General features: G+C 35.0%; 5 protein-coding genes across 6 annotated transcripts; 3 read left to right on the plus strand and 2 right to left on the minus strand.

The window, feature by feature from the left end:
* The first annotated feature begins 485 nt into the window (after positions 1-485).
* LOC105206506 lies at positions 486-1,287 on the plus strand. The gene is made up of 2 exons (XM_011175998.3): positions 486-815; positions 908-1,287. The coding sequence occupies exons 1-2, from the start codon at positions 527-529 to the stop codon at positions 964-966; spliced, it is 348 nt and encodes a 115-aa protein (XP_011174300.3). The 5' UTR covers positions 486-526; the 3' UTR covers positions 967-1,287.
* A 936-nt stretch (positions 1,288-2,223) lies between these two features.
* LOC105193138 (leucine-rich repeat-containing protein 15-like) lies at positions 2,224-5,548 on the plus strand. The gene is given in 10 exon segments (XM_039458877.1): positions 2,224-2,521; positions 3,063-3,170; positions 3,242-3,392; positions 3,709-3,780; positions 3,842-3,985; positions 4,152-4,188; positions 4,191-4,451; positions 4,453-4,548; positions 4,756-5,015; positions 5,276-5,548. Coding segments are annotated over 10 exon segments (1,323 nt in total). The 5' UTR covers positions 2,224-2,379; the 3' UTR covers positions 5,328-5,548.
* Positions 5,133-8,514, minus strand: LOC105193110 (tektin-3-like). Its single transcript, XM_039458876.1, has 8 exons — positions 7,830-8,514; positions 7,392-7,643; positions 6,805-7,025; positions 6,577-6,686; positions 6,377-6,519; positions 5,934-6,147; positions 5,645-5,799; positions 5,133-5,578 (listed from the first exon to the last, which is right to left on the minus strand). Exons 1-8 carry the CDS (start codon positions 7,943-7,945, stop codon positions 5,368-5,370), a joined length of 1,422 nt encoding a protein of 473 aa, XP_039314810.1. The 5' UTR covers positions 7,946-8,514; the 3' UTR covers positions 5,133-5,367.
* Positions 8,515-8,636: 122 nt separating this feature from the next.
* LOC105193113 lies at positions 8,637-11,472 on the plus strand. The gene is made up of 3 exons (XM_011157451.3): positions 8,637-9,031; positions 9,460-9,762; positions 10,155-11,472. The coding sequence occupies exons 1-3, from the start codon at positions 8,753-8,755 to the stop codon at positions 10,680-10,682; spliced, it is 1,110 nt and encodes a 369-aa protein (XP_011155753.2). The 5' UTR covers positions 8,637-8,752; the 3' UTR covers positions 10,683-11,472.
* LOC105193112 (heparanase) lies at positions 11,115-17,120 on the minus strand. 2 transcript variants are annotated; one of them, XM_026138219.2, is made up of 7 exons: positions 16,769-17,120; positions 16,461-16,680; positions 13,536-13,849; positions 13,121-13,367; positions 12,487-12,846; positions 11,731-12,181; positions 11,115-11,654 (listed from the first exon to the last, which is right to left on the minus strand). In XM_026138219.2, the coding sequence occupies exons 1-7, from the start codon at positions 16,892-16,894 to the stop codon at positions 11,486-11,488; spliced, it is 1,887 nt and encodes a 628-aa protein (XP_025994004.1). In that variant the 5' UTR covers positions 16,895-17,120; the 3' UTR covers positions 11,115-11,485. The 2 variants fall into 2 exon arrangements, with proteins under 2 accessions (XP_025994004.1, XP_011155752.1); XM_011157450.3 differs by lacking the exons at positions 16,461-16,680; positions 16,769-17,120 and adding an exon at positions 14,316-14,603.
* Positions 17,121-17,206: the final 86 nt, after the last annotated feature.

Consider the following 17,206-nt stretch of genomic DNA (forward strand, 5'->3'; position numbering starts at 1 on the left):
TAAATTTGGTGATCTTTAGGACGATCATAAAATTTATTGCGATAATGTGTCTAATTATACTCTCTCTTTAATTGTTTTTATACGATTTTTAACGGAAAGAGTAAAATAAAAAATTTATAGTATTTAGAATTATTTTAGAGATATAAACTGTTAAAAAATTAGAAAAATTGAGTTACGATATTATTGAAGTGTATATGCATTTCCTTCAAAAATGCATCAATTTAAAATCCAGTATTTAGAATTATTTCTATTCGCTGATAAAAGGACTTTCAAAAATCACCCTAATTGTTTAAAGTTATATTTTGTTTGACAATAATCTTTTACAAGATTAATTATAAGTTAAATTCAAAATCAGACTAGAACTTTATCAAAAGATATCACAAACTCGTCAATTGCAATTATAATTTAAGAAGAGAAATACGTGGAAAATATTGGATCAAAAAATCGAATTATGTTTAATTTTATATTCTTTTTTTTTTCTTTCTCCCTCCCTTCTTGACCTTTCCTAGCCTTCGCGTTCCTCAGCATGTTCGCGTTTTGCGAGGAAACGTACGCTTTTCCCGACGATACAAAAATCGACACCAAGGATATAAAGGAGCCGAAAGATATCAAAGAAGCGGCGACCGCGTCGAAAGACGTAAAGGACGCCATCAAGGCGGCTAAGGAAGCGAAGAAGAATAAAAAAGATTGCGCGCGGGATTGCGGAACCGATTATGATCCTGTTTGCGCTCATGATCCTACCGACGCCAGCTTTAAGCCGAGAATCTTTGGCACGCAGTGCGCTCTGGATATTCACAACTGCGAAATGGGCACGAGTAAGCACACAAAAGCGGCATATGACTCACTATAAATAATTAGTTATTTATTTTAATATGATACCATTGATCACGTTGTACTTTAATCTTAGAATTGGCCGTGAAGAGCAAAGGCGAGTGCCCTGGATCCGGTGGAGCAAGACTATCCTAAATCAACACTGCGGAATTCTGGAAGAGCAGCGAGAAACGTGGAGCATAACGCTAACCGTCGAATGAACTGTTAGATTTTATCATTGTGGATTTATTTAGTAAATAAATTCTGACTAAATATTTTAATGTATTCTAATTGCAATGCGACCGTTCTTCTAACGATGACAGAAATAGAGACGGTGTGATACGCAAGATAGCTGGATGTAATTACGTGACAAAATATGGCGATAAAATTGGCCGCTAGACTATACGCTGTGTAACCTATAAGAAATATACAGCGCAAAGTGTATCTATCTAATAAATATTAATGATGAGCAACTATTCATTCTGTCTCGAGCAATCACTTCCTTCCTGCAACGTAGTTGCTTCTCGTAGTTTCTAATTTATGTAAGTTGCGTGGGCTGATACTGAATATGTATTCTCGGTGCGCAAATTTGAATCAGCTTTCTAATTGCATCTACTTGCATCAATCTGTCTTCGCGCGAACACATAGTTGACAAATGTATTCTCAACTCTACTTGAATATAGATGATATCCGTTCTTATCACGCACTCACAGAAGCACAACATATTACATGCATTTTAATACTAATGTAACTTTGTTAATAGAAAAATATTTTATTTAAAATATTGAACGTGAGTAGAACTTTCTCAGCTATTATTACTTTGTCTTCATTATTATGCTAAAAGAGGATGTGCTCGTATGTAATCCCCATTATCCCCATCCGTTCTTAAGTAATAATGCATCATCCTGTACGCACGTGTCACTGTTATTATTGCATAATATATTATTGCAGCTTTCTCGGAGCTGCAGCGTAACGAATGATGTCGACACGCTACGGACAAGCTATCATTATCGATTGATAATGAATAAACGTTTGAGCTTTATAGCTCGTTTTCTAGATGGCTAAACATTAAAAGGCATGTTAATTTATAGAGGGGAGGAATTGAATGATCTTTTTCATTGCTCCTGCTTCAATACAGTTTTCATTAAATTTTTAAATCATATTTATGTAAAATGAATATCTCTACTTCAGTACACATCTCTATTTCAGAAATAAAAATTAACCATATAATTATTACATAATGTAACGAACACGCGCTATTTTTGTAAAATAATTTTATGCCAAAGTGGCTTTGGTCGTTTGTGATATTTTTAAGAAAAATAACAAATTGGCATAAATTATTATAAATCCTATGAATGACGAACATTGATTTGCCGAGCATGCCTACGCCGCAATGTGCGTGAAAGGCCGTAATCTGTTCGCGTGAGGCTATTGTCCGTCAATCTTCATTGTAAAAGCTTTACCTTCCAAATCAATGTCCAAGATAATGAGGATGCGACCGTGCGCAATGAAGAACGACGGCTGGCTGCGAATCGCGTTCTCAGTCCAGCGCACTTAGTCTCGTCTCCAATGCGTCTACTCCGAACTGTCTGTGACATGACCGACTTATTCTTAAAGATTTACTGTGCAATTGTCTTCTTTTCATTGTGCAAGACAAACGCGTATTGCCTCGTCTCGCATACCTGCACCGCGAACACGCAAATTTCTACAGGTAATGGAACGAATTAAATAATCGTCCGCAATTAAATTCAGCAGCATAAATTAATGACCGAAAAATGCAAGAAGCGTCTTGTTGAATCTCTATTAATAATTATATGCTATATAAAGCTGTATATTAAATGGAGATTGGAGAATACTATTTTGTATAAATGCATTTTTTTTTGTTCAAAGATACTTTAATAATTTCATGCTCTTTAAAAATTTTAGACTAAGACCGGTATTTACTATATATTTCTAGATTCTTATTTCAAGATTGTCTTAAGTAACGTCTTAAGATGCTGATACGGTTCTCTGATTGGTTGATGGCATCTCAAGGTGATACTTGAGATGATCTTAAATATAAGAATCGACTATGAATACCGGCCTAAGGAAGATAGGTCGCAAAAGGTAGATTTTTGCGAGAAAAAGCCAGATCAAAATAAAGTATTCAAAACTAATATATCTTCTTCTAAATTTTTCTTATGTACGTCCAATATATTGAGAAACGTGATCGCAAAACTTGATATGAAGTGATATCTCATGTGTAAGGGCAGATACGGATTATTCATCGACGCCCCCGGAAGAATCGATGTCGATCTTCGAGGAGATGGAGAACCGACTCTCGAGCCTGGAACGCAGATTGCGAGCGATCGAACATCCGGGTAAGAATCAATAAAACTCTCACGATTCGCGACAGAATCACTCGTACGAAAACACACTCGTACTTTTGCAGTTTGGCAAATCGGTCTGAAAGAGGAGGATTGGGAGGTATGTACCGCAGGACCCTGCAAATGCGTACCGGAAATGAAATCGGTGTCCTGCTGGAGATACAATCTGCTGGATTTACCCGCGTCGCAATTGGTGCCCGCCGATGTGCTGCGGCTGTAAGCAATTTGAAAGATAATATCGTTCGTTTGATAGGTACCCAATGATAAATCTTTTTCGAAAAAATAATCGAAGGTACGATTAGTGAATTCTAAGGCGTGAAAGAATTACTTTACAATAATTGTATAAATAGAATTCTTTATTTTATGTCGCACATTATCAAATAATTATTCTTTTTCTTTTAATTGTAACTTTTTATATATTATATAGACGAATATTTATTAATATTGACTTCTTTTCATCATAAAAATACATACGTGTTTAATCTTAGTATGCTTCGAAAATGAAAATATTTTTCTTCATGTGTCTTTTCAGGGATCTCGGAGGTAATCGGCTCAGCGCCCTGCACAGAGACACGTTTAGAAATATGACGCAGTTGCACCATCTGTAAGTAGTGTAACGATTGAGAGCTATGTATAATTCATGCTCAAAAGAAACTGAATTACAGAGACTTGAGTAGCAATCTAGTCGAGCATTTGGCGCCGAGCCTGTTCTTATCGCTGCACGGTATCGCAAATGTCAGGTTGAGCAACAATCTCTTGAAGGAAATACAACCCAATCAGTTTTTTGGATTATGGGATCTTCAAATACTGTACGTCAGACACTTACAGCCAGTAACAACAAAATGTCTATTTATTAAATATCCATTATTGAGATTTATTTATATTATTATATTTATTTAATTGAAAATTTGATGTTTCTCGTTTTCATCATTTTCTTGTGAGCTCGCTACAAATTTAATAATTCGTTCTATTTAGCGATCTGTCATCGAATAGACTTTGTACTTTGCCGGAAGGGATCTTTTTTTGAGTAATAGTCACTTGGTCCTATTGGATCTCTCTTTCAATCGCATTTCATTATTACCTCCTGGTGCATTTGATGGTCTTGGAAATCTCGATGAACTGTTGTTGAATAAAAATCGACTAGCTCAATTACCCGGTCGAATTTTTCGGGACACCAAAAAACTCAGACGCCTCGCACTTGAAGAAAATCGTTTGAAAGAACTGCCTAACGGTATATTTGAAAATCTGACGTCGCTCAAAGAGTTAAATATGCGGAACATTAAATATGCGATTGACGGAGGTGCCCAAAGAATTGTTCGTGACCCTGTCACAACTGGAAATTCTAGAATTATCAAGCAATAAAATATCTCGTGTAAATATAAATATATGTTAATTTATCTACATTTTAATTTAAAAAAATTACAACAATAACATGAATGTATTAAAAAAATATGTTTTCTATAAAGAAACATTTATAATATATTATTATAAGATATATTAGGTCTTTAAAAAATTATTTCTCTTTAAAATTTAGATTATATTATATATATTTCTTATAAACAATTTGAATCTTTGATAGATTGACGCAAAAGCCTTTTACGGTACGACAGCGCTTCGAGAACTTCGACTAGGACATAATCATATAAAACACTTGTCACCTGGATTATTCAACAATTCTGTATCCTTGGAACGTCTCATTCTCTATGACAATCGTATAAAAATCCTAACAAGAGGTGTTTTTCGCGGCTTGTACAATCTTACTTCTCTTTTTCTGCAATCCAATCGATTGAGGATACTACAATCAGGAGTTTTCAAGGACACGCCGAACTTACGAAAGCTGTGAGTTGATTTCTTGGATTTCTTTTTTATAATTGTGACACATTACTGACTTTAAATTTAATATTATCTAATATCAAATTTGTTTGTATATACTTTTACTTAATAAAATGACAAGTGTTTCCATTAAAATATGCATAAAAAGTTGTATGTTTATTTTATAAGTCTTATGTGTTGTATCAGATTACAATTTAAGCAATATATATTTTTATTTTTCAAATAAAAAAATATTTTTCTGTTTCACGCCGTGATGTGATCTATAGGCAACTGGAGTCGAATGACCTCTCTTTCTTGCCAGCTGGTAGGCTGGTATAAAATTTTTAAAGGCTTTATATGCACCTACATAATAACCACTTCAGCGTTTTATAGTCGAGAAAATCGGGCAGCTCCTTCTGAGTCCCATACACTTTTCTTTATCGATGAATAGTGCATCTGTCTTGGACTTCAAATTGCTTTCTAAATTAGATTTCGTTCGCAAGAGTTGCTGATGCTGTGCCTCAGTCTGTTGCAGTTTCATGTTCATATTATACATTATTTTATTAATATCCTCTACTTCTTTGAGCATCCTACAAAACGTGCAAATATTGTTATTTGTATAGTGATACGTGATACGTGAAATGATTGTAGCAAACCTGAGTTGAGCTTCATCCTTGCATAGTTCAATTTCTGGTCGGTGCGTCCGAATCTCCAGTCGCGTGTGCGTAACTTTCAATTTTGGAATTTTATCGGCGATGGTTTTTTGCATTAATACTATACTCTTCTCAGCGTTATAGATCTCTTCTAAAATCTAAAACGTTCACATACAAATAATACTAAATTTAACATATATTCTCATACTGTTTATAATACTAATAAAAATTTGTATGCTCCTGTTGTCTATCGCAGCCTTGTATTGCTTTCTATAAACACAATGTTTATTACCTTGTGCAGGTGCGTTTGTAACTTTTCTTTCGCTTCCAACATTTCAGCAGCTCGTCTGTCCAGCGCTTTATTGGTTTCAGTCCAGGCCTCAAATATCTCGCAGCCTATCACATTTATAGCGCTGTCAATGTCGCTTCGCAATTTGTGCGACTTTGCTCGCTCCACCTGCGATTTCTTCACTATACTGTTTGATGCTTCCGCCCAAGCTTCAGTTCTAACATTGTAAACGTAATTATTTATAGTTGCAGTCGTGTGTCAGTCAGTAGAGAAACGAAATTCACAAAAAAATAACTTATTTAGTAAACGAGGTACGCTATTATTTATTTTTTTAAATTTTATTATATATTTTTTTTAATCTCTTTCCTTCTCCCTCATTAAGTGCTATAACGCACACACATACAAAAATGTCACATATGTCTTTAACTAAAGGACTTTATAATTACCTAGGCTCATATCTCTCTACATCATCATAACGTTGCAGACCACTACAATTGTTCATCTGTTGATAAACGTTGTCAATTCCCAAAGTTTCTTTCTTCTGCACATGAATTTGCAGCTGATGTTGTATGCTTCTGCCGTTTGTTAACTGGAAGATATAGAGCAAGTTTTTCAAAGTTATCGCAACGGTAAACGTTTAATGTACCTGATTGGCACAATTATCCACGAACTGTTTTAATTTCGTCTCACAATTTCTCACAATCTCCACTTCCTTCAGCAGAGCTTTTTCGACCTCATCATGAACCAAATCAATACCTATCAATATTAACTAATTAATTAGATTTAAGTGACGCATTTTTGTAAGATTTCCCCCATTTCAATCTCGATACATCTTTGAATCTTTATAATAATTTAATATCAGAAAATGAAGAACCTTTTCTTGATTCCCGATGATAAAGACATTCTTGCGCGATGTGTAGCTGTGCTTCGAGATTTTGGATTACAATTTGCGAATTACGTCGACATTCCTGTAGTTTATCGTTTTCTACAATTAATCTTTCTAATTCCGAAACTATATCATTCCGCCAGAAAGTAATGTCCATGATTCTTTCCCCGCTCTTCCTTTGTCCTTTTTGTATCTTTTCATCGATTTCTCTGAGACGGATAGCAAGAATATATTTCGAGAAATGAGTCGATGTGTATTTTATTAACAAATAATTTTAAACATAGCTTTCAGAGCTTCAATATTATAACGGCATTTATATCTTTTATGTCAAATTACTCTCTGCAAATATTCTTTGCAAATTTCATCTTTTTACTTTTTATTTCTTTACAGGAATATCCAGTAAAATATCCAATTTGCAACAAAAAATGTTTTGAGATAGACTTTGATATATTATAATTTTAAAACAGAAATTAATATATTATCTAATATATCTATAATTAAATGCATCTATAACTAATTTTTTATTTGATTCAAAGGCAGTAACATCAAAACGAATCTTGAGAATATTTTCCTACCCTACTAAACATGTAGTCTTCTTGCGCAATTTTTCGGAATAGTTCCTGTTAGCATTCGCCTCATTGTGGAGCTCGATTTGATTTCGTACCCATTCACACGGTGTATATCGCGTGTAAAGCGCGGCACGCGCCGCGTGCGAAGGATTGCGATCAAAACCGGTTACCAAATTCGGGAACTTCAACGGCTCCGTCGCCAGTCCGCGTGACATGCGACTGGCGTCTACCAGCAGATTTGTTATGGGCTGCGCAGGCCTAAATAAACATTAATTTAGACAACAAAAATATTGTTTAAAACTGCAGAGAGTATATACAATAATTTCCTAATTTCATACATACGTATATAAAGTCTTGAAATTAATTTTCGCCTTTTATGCTAAAAATGGCTTTTTAAATTAGTGCTAGCACTTTTGATTGTTGAAAATACAGCAAGTTGCTTACAAGGGATTAGCTTCTACGATTTCGTATCTCAAAGTAGGACGCCAAGGATGCGACCTCGAGGTTTTGCATAATTCTCTGACTCCGCCTGGAACCGGAGGACCAACGACCCGCTCCATACACGGTGAAACGCTGCCTGCACTCCATGGCTGAAGTTGCTAGACATAATAGGTGTTTGAGTAAAATGATAACCGAACAAACGGAAAAAGATCTTAATGATAAAATTCTAAGATCCCTCGAGTGTTTTTCGTGCTATTGAATAAAATCTTCACAATAAACAATTAATTTTTTTAACCCTACATCTGATTGATAAAATTGACAGAATCTAGTTTAATTGGAATACTATGTGCAACATTGAATGACATTTACAGAGTACATACAATAGTCTCGCTTCTTTTTTCGGTTTTAATGTTAGCCATGATCGCCTACGATAAATTTCATAAATTTCTCTTTACATCCAGAAGAGATACAGGCGCAATTCAGCGAAATTTTGAAACGCGACTGAAGTAAATCGAATCTCGAGCGATTTGCGAAAAAAACGCAATGCCTATACTGTCGACTACTTACCATACAGAAGAATACACAATTAAAAATATTTTCTCTCGTCCGAGAAAACGTATGGGAAATAAAAGTGACTCCGTTAGTTCGTTCGTAACTTTTTTCTTGAAATAACGAGATGAGATATATGTAAAAAAATCATTCCCGTTGAGAAAAAAGCAAAGTGACTTCGAAGTAATGTTTGTCCTGCTTAGGCGGGGCGCATTTTTAAAGTCCGGAAGTGTATCGGCCACGTGACACACGAGTCGGCGTCACGACTGTCACGAGGTTAGTAGTCAGGTGCTTCGGACGGAGTGGAGTGCCTTCTGCTCTCAGTTACCGTGCGTACGGTTCAACGTGAGTTCACGTTCGTTCGACTCACCTCCAGGATGACGGATGGTACTGGAAAGCCGAGCAGCTTGACCCGCGCGTCGTTCTTCGCGCTGCTCGCCGTCTGTCAGCTTGCTCTCGGTCGCGCCTGCACGCCCGCTGTGCTCTGGTGTTCGCACGAGTCGCTTGACTATGACGCGGCGTACCGAGCGGCGCCGTCCAGCCCGCTGCAGAAGGTGACGTCTGAGGAGTTCGAGAAGAGCCTGTCACAGTTCAACGTCACCGAGCCGGCGGTCATCACCGAGGAACTTTGCATCGAGGATCTGCGGAACAGCAAGGTTAGTCTCTCGTTCCCACCTGGCTATTCATCTGCGTTTGTAAAAGGAATGCTTATCAGAAAGGAATAACAAAGAAGCTGAAGAAAGAACTCTCGACAAATTGCACCTGGTTCATATTGTTACAATATTGTCATCAGATCAGTGTCCTTCATTTTCTCTCTTTCTGCATTTGGATTCTGGATGTGCATACTTTTGTTCTAGTTTAGAAATAGAAGACACGCCAGGAGAAAGCACCCCGAAACTTGAACATTCAATGACCACAAGATCATTTTAGTTTGTTTCGTTATGGTCCATAAATATATTGTTCATCTTACATAAGTTCTATGTGTAGTGAATAGAATTTAGAATTAAGAGCACTAAGAACAGTCGTTTTGATTACTTCTTTTCAGAGAGATTGTAGAGTTGTTACAAGTACGTAAATATTGCAGGTGCTGTCAAATGCCACCAATGGGTCGAAAATAGTTTACTTTCCATGTGTCGACACACCTGACACGGTTCTCCTCAAGGTCTACAAGCAGATAAAAGTGATAGAAGATATAAATGATGATCACGAGTTCAACATGGTCCTTAAGGACATTGATTCGAGTGGATGCATATTACTTACAGGAAAACAATGCCGTTACAGTCACACTGAACGAATAAAGAGGGAGGCACTTGCAGACAACTCTACAGAGTTCAAGATAAAAACGAATAAAGTCCTCCTGTATTCGGCTAAGCCACTATCATTCAAGGTAAATGTTTTTCAATTTAATATTACACGAGAAATTTGAAAGTAAAAGAGATTTTGAAACATTTATGCATTAACATTAGAATCATTGATGGTACATTTTGGCTCTGATAATTATTCCAATTATTTTTCTTTTACATAGAATATTGAAAATATGTGAATACAAATAATATCAAAGTAACTTTTCACAAATCAAAAACAAAAAAAAAAAAAGATAAAATTAGCCTTTGACAGTTCTAGTAGAATATCGTCGGCGATCTTAATATTATTTAATTATATATATGTATATATATACAATAAAAGGGAAAATATTGACAAAAAAATTTACATTTTTGATATTGATCAATTAGATAAATAGAAACTGAAGATAATATAAAGGAAGTACTATCGTTACAGGCACCCGACAAAGATGATGCAGTGCAACTTGAATCAAAGGCTGCCAGTGCAACAAGTCGTACAGAGAAGGAAACCACAATCCTGACCATCAAGTTCACTAATGTCGAGGAAATTGGCAGTCTAACGCTAGAGTTCTACTTCGTGGTCAAAAGCATCGGCTATTATACGTTGAAAAACGTGACTTACGACATCGACAACAAAATAAATGTTCTATCTACCATGCGGGACATCTCCTTCCCGTTCGGTTTCTCTTACCATTGCTCGCCAGAAACCGCTTTTGTGAACAGTACCACGTCGTACTTAAAGCTCACGGAAATGCAAGTACAGGTCGATCACAAAAACGCGACGTTTAGCGACGCGTACGACTGCGTTGGTTTTACCAGTATACCGATCTGGATGGGGATATTCGTGACGGTGATATTGGGTCTGATCATGATATGGGCACTCATCATGATCATGGACATCCATACGATGGACAAATTTGATGATCCTAAGGGGAAAACTATCACAATCTCCAGCGCGGAATAGAATAATAACAATAATAATAATTTGTAATGCAATTGTAGGTATTGAGTATTCATGTGCGAAACCTATCATCGCAGATATCGTGTTGATTGTTCATAATGACGATTATCGTGTTAATTCCTCCGAGTGTCACACGTTTTCACAAAAACTGAGAGTATTAAGTAACGATAATACTAGTCTCATTATTGATGAACTTTCGCTCGATGTATAAATATCATTCCTTTGTACAATATTATTTTACTTTCAATATTTATATAATATATTGTTCGCTATTGTACGTTTGCTATTTGTATGATACAATGGTTACGAATTTCTTATTTTAGCGTTTAGTTCTTATGCTAAATTTAAGAAAAGTTGTAAAATTCTTCGAGTGAATGAGTTTCCTAATATATACTGGGAATAATACATATTAAATAAAAACCCAAACGAGAAGTGTTCTTTTAAACAGGAATATAATATATAACAATAGAAAAAAAAATAGTAATATTGTCTAGCCATATACATTCATGGTAAAAATGGACAGTTGCATATAGCGGTTATTACCTGTTACTATTTGTACAGCACAACGTAATGTTTATCTTAGAAACGGTATTAAAAAAAATTGTAAACTGAGACTTGTTATGCGGTAGACGAATAAATTTCTATTCGAAATACGATTCCGCACCAAATGATTCTCACTGTATAAGCTTCCTTATTAAGAGTTCGTCAAAAATATGTAATATAAGCTATAATATAAATGTTTAATATAATGTATAAAAAAAAAACGTACAATATAAATGTCCTGTAAAATCGACTTGTCGTCTTATTCATGCCGAACATGCAGGAACATCGAGACCATGAAGTATCATGAACACCATAGAATATGGTGGTAAAAGCACGGGAACCGTAGTATCCAATATCACAGGTCGAAACGGCGGCAAATCTCCATTCGATCGCAACTTCAACGCTTCAGCTTCGTTATTCAGTTTTATTTCGCTACGCGAAACAAATATATAACTCAAATTTACTATTCATTTGATGTATAAAATTTGGTTTATCATTTTATACACACCTGGACTGTAAACAATCAGCTGTCAGGACGTAATAGAAAATCTTGACAGTTTTGCTCATTTTGCTCCGTACAAACAAGTTTGATAAATCCACGTAGGCTGCGGTCTTGTCTATATTCATTCCGTACACCGTGATAGCCGGTACTCTGGCAATTAACGCTTTCTCTGGCGTGCAATGCGCATACAATCGTACGTAGCCGAAATTGTTGGGCGTAACCAATTCCAAGACCTTTTCTGATACGAATTGTTTATAGAAGACGCTGACCCACCAGTCGGGATTTGGTACGAGATCCGGCGAAACCATAGCGTAATTTCCGCCGAATAACGATTGTCTCGTGACGACGTTTAATCCGGCCTTAGCGCTGTATCCCAATTTGTCCAACCATAAAAATCCGGCTACGAATCTGTCGGATAATTCGGGCGCGCCTCCACCGAACGCGGTACTGGTCTCTGCTGCAAATTAGATAATCTATTGTGTAATCCTTTTATGTTATGCAATAGTATATGCTTAATTGAAAAATCTATCCTAGAAAGATAGTGATAAATAATACTTATAAAAAAGATAAATTTAAAAATTGCAAGATCTGCGGTTTAAAAAAAAAAATATTACACATTTGAGAATATCATAATTTAACTTTATATGTGTAAATAATAACATTGTAATTTAAAAAAATAATTCTTTAAAAGAAACTAAAAGCAAAAAAGTGAGATTAAATAACATAATATCCAATATTTTGATATTAATGTAAGGCACGTACACAGCCACATAGAAACGTTTTTCCCCGACTCGGTAATGAATTGTTTCATGGACTTGATTTGCGCCGGTAACCAGTTGAATGTGACAGGATGCACGAAATCATTAACTTTAGCCTCTCGTCCGTTTAAATAATACTGATGCCAAGTAACATAATTTACAGTGTACTTTTGACTACTTAAAAACGTCTTGGCATATTGCTCTCCCATTTGATTATTATCTCCAACATGATTCACTTCTGGTCCAACGAGAATGCTGTTAACATATCCTGCTTCGTCTAGCAATTGCCTCAAATGATCATAATTCTTTGCGAGTTCAGTCGCAGGAACTGTCACATTGAACACATGTTTAAAGGAATTTGGTTCTGAAAACGTCAAAATTAGCATCAGAAGTTTTCTATGTATTATTGTTCATATGTATATATATTTTATGTGGGAAATTAATATATTTATATTTTAATTCTATATATATAATTTTTTTCTTATTTATTATTTTACATTTATAAACTAATCATTCCTGTAGCGATCCTGGCACAAAGAGTCACACATCTGCTCTCTATGCCAAAGATCCAAGTTCAAATCCCACTAATCAAAAAATTGTTATTTGTATCAATTTTTCGCGTTGATATAATTGTTTACCATTTCCTAATTGCCAGTCTAGAGTCATGCCTTGATTTTTAGCGAATGCAATAATCTCCTGAGCGTTACTGTCATTCCATGATCCATCTGGATTTCTTAGCAATACATTCAGATCGAAGATCATTTGTAATTCCGACTTTGCCGTAAAATCATAGATAGCGAGCAGATCCGTGCCAGAAATGGTAAAGTTGCTAATGTCCTGGCCGTCCACAGGGCTGAGAATCTTCTCGGAAAAACTTTGTTCCATCTAAATCATCATGTATGCATTAAGATAATAAGGTTAAAATCACACAAGTAGTTTTATAAATATTTTATATCATTCTATGATCTTGAATTAAGTAAAATAAACAAGTCTTCTGCAGCACAATTTGCAAAATCATTTTGTTTTACTTAGGAGGATGTGATATTTAACCACCTGATTCTGAACAAATATCAAACAATCTGCCGAGGTTCCACCCACTCTGACATAAGCAGGGCTCAGGTGACGAGCCAAATTGATAAATTTCTCTTGTCCAATGGGTAACTCATCCATTGCTCGAAGTAAGGATGTGTCGAGTCCAAACGACAAGAATTTGTTGGAGACTATGTGTAACAGAGGCTGCTGTCTGTCGAAATGGAACACATAGGTGCGGATAGGACTATGGAGATTGGAGTTCCATAATGAGAGAATCAATAGTGTTGAGCAAAGGCCTAATGCAGTAAAGCAAAGTAAGGAGCGTACAGTTATGCCTGCAAAAAAAAGAACATGTAAAATTTATTAATAATAGAAAAAGTATATCAAGGAATAAAAAAAGTTACCTAACATTTTCATATTATAATATGAGAATTTTGTATCTGTATATATTATTTTTATACTTATACTTAGATATTTATACTTATGCTTTATACTTATACTTTGATAAAAGAACAAGAGAATAATGCGATAAAATAGATTTAAGTGCAGACATAGATATGTAAATACACGTGTTTCAAATACGACCACGTGACGTAAAGTTTTGCCGGCAAGTATGGCGGCAAGATGGCTCCAAAAGCCAATTTGCTATCGGCTGCGACGTAAAACGCAGTAAAAACAAGATATTAATTGCGCTAATTGATGTAACGCTTTAGGCCAGGCGAGCAAAGGCGAATCGTAACGTTCATCCCATGTATTTCTTGATCAAAATACGTGTTTCTTTTCCCTCGAGTTCCAACTTACTTCTACGTACGCGTAAGTCGTTTGGATCATGATATTCCTGATACCGGCTCTTGCCCCAGTCGTTATTTGCGAAGTAGCTCATCGTCGCCAAACAAGATTCTCACAACCCAGCCAGATCGACGTAACATAAATGTCACATGCACATCCGTTGCTATTACGCTGCTCTTCCCTTCTTGCGCATCGGCGAACAATTGAACGCTGTAGCCCCCTCCTGTTTCCGTTTCGCGCTGCGAGAATAATCGAGGCGGGTGCGATGAAAAATGAACGACTTTGCTTTGTAATGTTTTTTTCCCCTCGATAAAAATTCAGAAATAAATAGAATATTAATAATTAAATACCAATTAAATTTATTATTAATATTAAATAATTAGCAATTAATATAGTATCAATCTCTGGTGGAAAAAATTTTACACAAATTTAAGAAATGCTACAAAAATCTATAAAAAAATACTAGAATTAAAACAATTTTATTAATTTTTATAATTAAATACATATTTTTATTAAAAAAATAATCTTTCCAAAAAAATAATTTCTACTTTCTATCTTTAGTAGTACTTTGTATTTATTCATAGAAATTTTTTCCACCAGAATAAGTTACTTAGAAATGTGCTCATTATAGTTTGATGTAGTTTCACCAAGAAATTTAGAGAAATCACAGAAACAACGCATTATAAAAATACAAAAATTTAGAAAAGTGTCCTAATTCTAACATTTTTACATAGATTTTTGACATTTCTTAAAATTATGTAGAATTTTTCCGCTAGGGATGTTTTTGTCTATTGATTATCGAGACAAATAGCTAATCCGCAGACTTGTCTTCTATCAAATAAAAAAAAGGGGAATAAAAGAAATTTGTTCACATTTAAAGAATTAAATTTATATTGAATTATTACAGATTGAGAATTGAATTTCGATCATTTTGGCAAATAATTATATATTCTACGAAAACTCAGAGTTTTCCAAGATAATAACTGCAGAGTTAATTATATATGTATATGTAGCTTACCTTTTCTATGAAAAAAATTTCCTGATTATACTAACAATTAGAGGGACATTATGATTTTAGTTCTATTTTATTTCTGTTTAGATTTAGGTGGACCACGTGCTTTTTTTGGACGGACTTTTTTGACGTTTCGTAGCGTGTTGCTTGCTCGTTCACAATGACTGGTACACAATAAGATCACTTCACGACTTTCAAGGTGTGAGCCAGATGTAGATGCAGCCTGATATTCTGAAGAGACTTTGCTCCTTGTACTATCTATTTTTTCGGTACTCGTATACGATGTTTTTGCCGATTGTAATTTCTTCGTTCTAGGCTTCAACCAACGTTTTCGTGTTCTACGAACTATAAATAATTACTTATCCAATTAAGTGTGCTTATCCAGCAATTTAATGTCAAGCACCACGAAAAGTACACTGTTAAAAATATCTTGAAATTCAATGTATTTTTGAGTTATACGTTAAATTTAATGTATCTATAACTGAAAATACGTGTATGAAATTTAATGTACATTTGACGACATTAAATGTACATTAAATATTTTTAATGTATCTGCTTGAAATTTGCTTCTGTTACGTTACATTAAATTCTGCTGCCGAATTTTAACAGTGTTAAACAATCATATTATATAAACTTATGTGACCAAGTGGAATAAAAAATCATATGATGTCAAAATGGTTTTAAAATGATAATTAAGTCACTTTTCGATCAATTAACAGTCATTTTGATATCATTTTGACTTGCTGTTCTACTTAAAGAGTTGCAATTTTAAGATTATGTCTACATAGATTATTTACATATTATTTACATTATATTTTTACATGAATTTAAATTATTATAGTTAACATAAGGCAGAAAAAATAAAGTTATAAGATTGTTAATACATCTAATTTTTAATGTTGATAAAATAAAAATATATAGTATTCAAAATTGAAAAACGGAATATAATTTCACTATTTCTGAATCTCCTAGGATTCAGAGATTATTGTTCACATAAGATGAAACATATAGTTCAAAATAGTTTTCAATGTACATATGTAATATAGATTATTTATATTTTACGCGTAAACGCCCAGTCCTGTCTTAAATTTTCGATACACGTTGATAAAAAATGAAACGTATAAAGTGAAAAGATTGGAGTTCACCTTTAGGCGAGGTTTCCGCATCGTTCGAATCGGAGCTGGAATTCGAGGAATGGGGTGCACGAGATCGACTCTTATTCGCGGCACGGTTCCTATAGGAAACGCTACGTCGGCGCTTCCTCTTCACGTTTAATCTTTGCCGTGATTCCGAGCTGCTCAGCTCGTCCTCCGCCCAGAATTGCCGATCGGTATCGTCTGAGATTGGTGGAGCTGGACCGGGTAGCTATAATGATGTTAAAATAATTAACATCATTCTGTGTGTTGTCATACATGTATGTGCTACTTATTTATTTTTGTTACGCTTCACTCACAGCTTCTCCATGGGTATTCAAAGCGCGTCCTCCTCTCTTCTGTTCAACGTCGACACGATTTTCATAACCCTCCTCCTCGGAGCTGCACATCATCTTCGCGTCCCCCCAAGCACAATAGTAACCCATTTTCTTATTTCACATACGTACAAATCGCACTATTGCAATTATGACGCACAATTTATCGCATTTTACAATTATTGTTACGACATACTGGTGAATTTTTACGATACTCGGATAATCGATAGGGCAAGAGTTACACGAGATGTGTAGTGTTTTTTTCGTTAATTGCAGCTACCACGTCAGATTCATCAATTTAAAAATTATCCCGCTGAATGGAATAATTTTTTTATAGGCTCAACTTTGAGAAATTCATCAATTTTTCGTTGAATTTTTATTTGTAAGAAACAAAATCGTTTAATCGACACTTCTGGCAACAGA

The sequence above is a fragment of the Solenopsis invicta genome, chromosome 16 (genome assembly GCF_016802725.1).
Source record: "Solenopsis invicta isolate M01_SB chromosome 16, UNIL_Sinv_3.0, whole genome shotgun sequence".
Classification (NCBI taxonomy): Eukaryota; Metazoa; Arthropoda; class Insecta; order Hymenoptera; family Formicidae; genus Solenopsis; species Solenopsis invicta.

Excerpts from the sequence above, each read along its gene's own strand:
- LOC105206506 (XM_011175998.3), top strand. The coding sequence starts at position 527 with ATGTTCGCGTTTTGCGAGGAAACGTACGCTTTTCCCGACGATACAAAA. Across the intron at positions 816-907 it reads CAACTGCGAAATGGGCACGA|AATTGGCCGTGAAGAGCAAA; the intron begins GTAAGCACACAA and ends CTTTAATCTTAG.
- LOC105193113 (XM_011157451.3), top strand. The coding sequence starts at position 8,753 with ATGACGGATGGTACTGGAAAGCCGAGCAGCTTGACCCGCGCGTCGTTC. Across the intron at positions 9,032-9,459 it reads AGGATCTGCGGAACAGCAAG|GTGCTGTCAAATGCCACCAA; the intron begins GTTAGTCTCTCG and ends TAAATATTGCAG. Across the intron at positions 9,763-10,154 it reads CTAAGCCACTATCATTCAAG|GCACCCGACAAAGATGATGC; the intron begins GTAAATGTTTTT and ends CTATCGTTACAG.
- LOC105193112 (XM_026138219.2), bottom strand. The coding sequence starts at position 16,894 with ATGGGTTACTATTGTGCTTGGGGGGACGCGAAGATGATGTGCAGCTCC. Across the intron at positions 13,368-13,535 it reads TGATATTTGTTCAGAATCAG|ATGGAACAAAGTTTTTCCGA; the intron begins GTGGTTAAATAT and ends ATGATGATTTAG. Across the intron at positions 12,182-12,486 it reads AAACGTTTCTATGTGGCTGT|CAGAGACCAGTACCGCGTTC; the intron begins GTACGTGCCTTA and ends TCTAATTTGCAG.
- LOC105193110 (XM_039458876.1), bottom strand. The coding sequence starts at position 7,945 with ATGGAGCGGGTCGTTGGTCCTCCGGTTCCAGGCGGAGTCAGAGAATTA. Across the intron at positions 7,026-7,391 it reads AAGACTACATGTTTAGTAGG|AGAAATCGATGAAAAGATAC; the intron begins GTAGGAAAATAT and ends TATCCGTCTCAG. Across the intron at positions 5,800-5,933 it reads TACAAACGCACCTGCACAAG|ATTTTAGAAGAGATCTATAA; the intron begins GTAATAAACATT and ends TGAACGTTTTAG.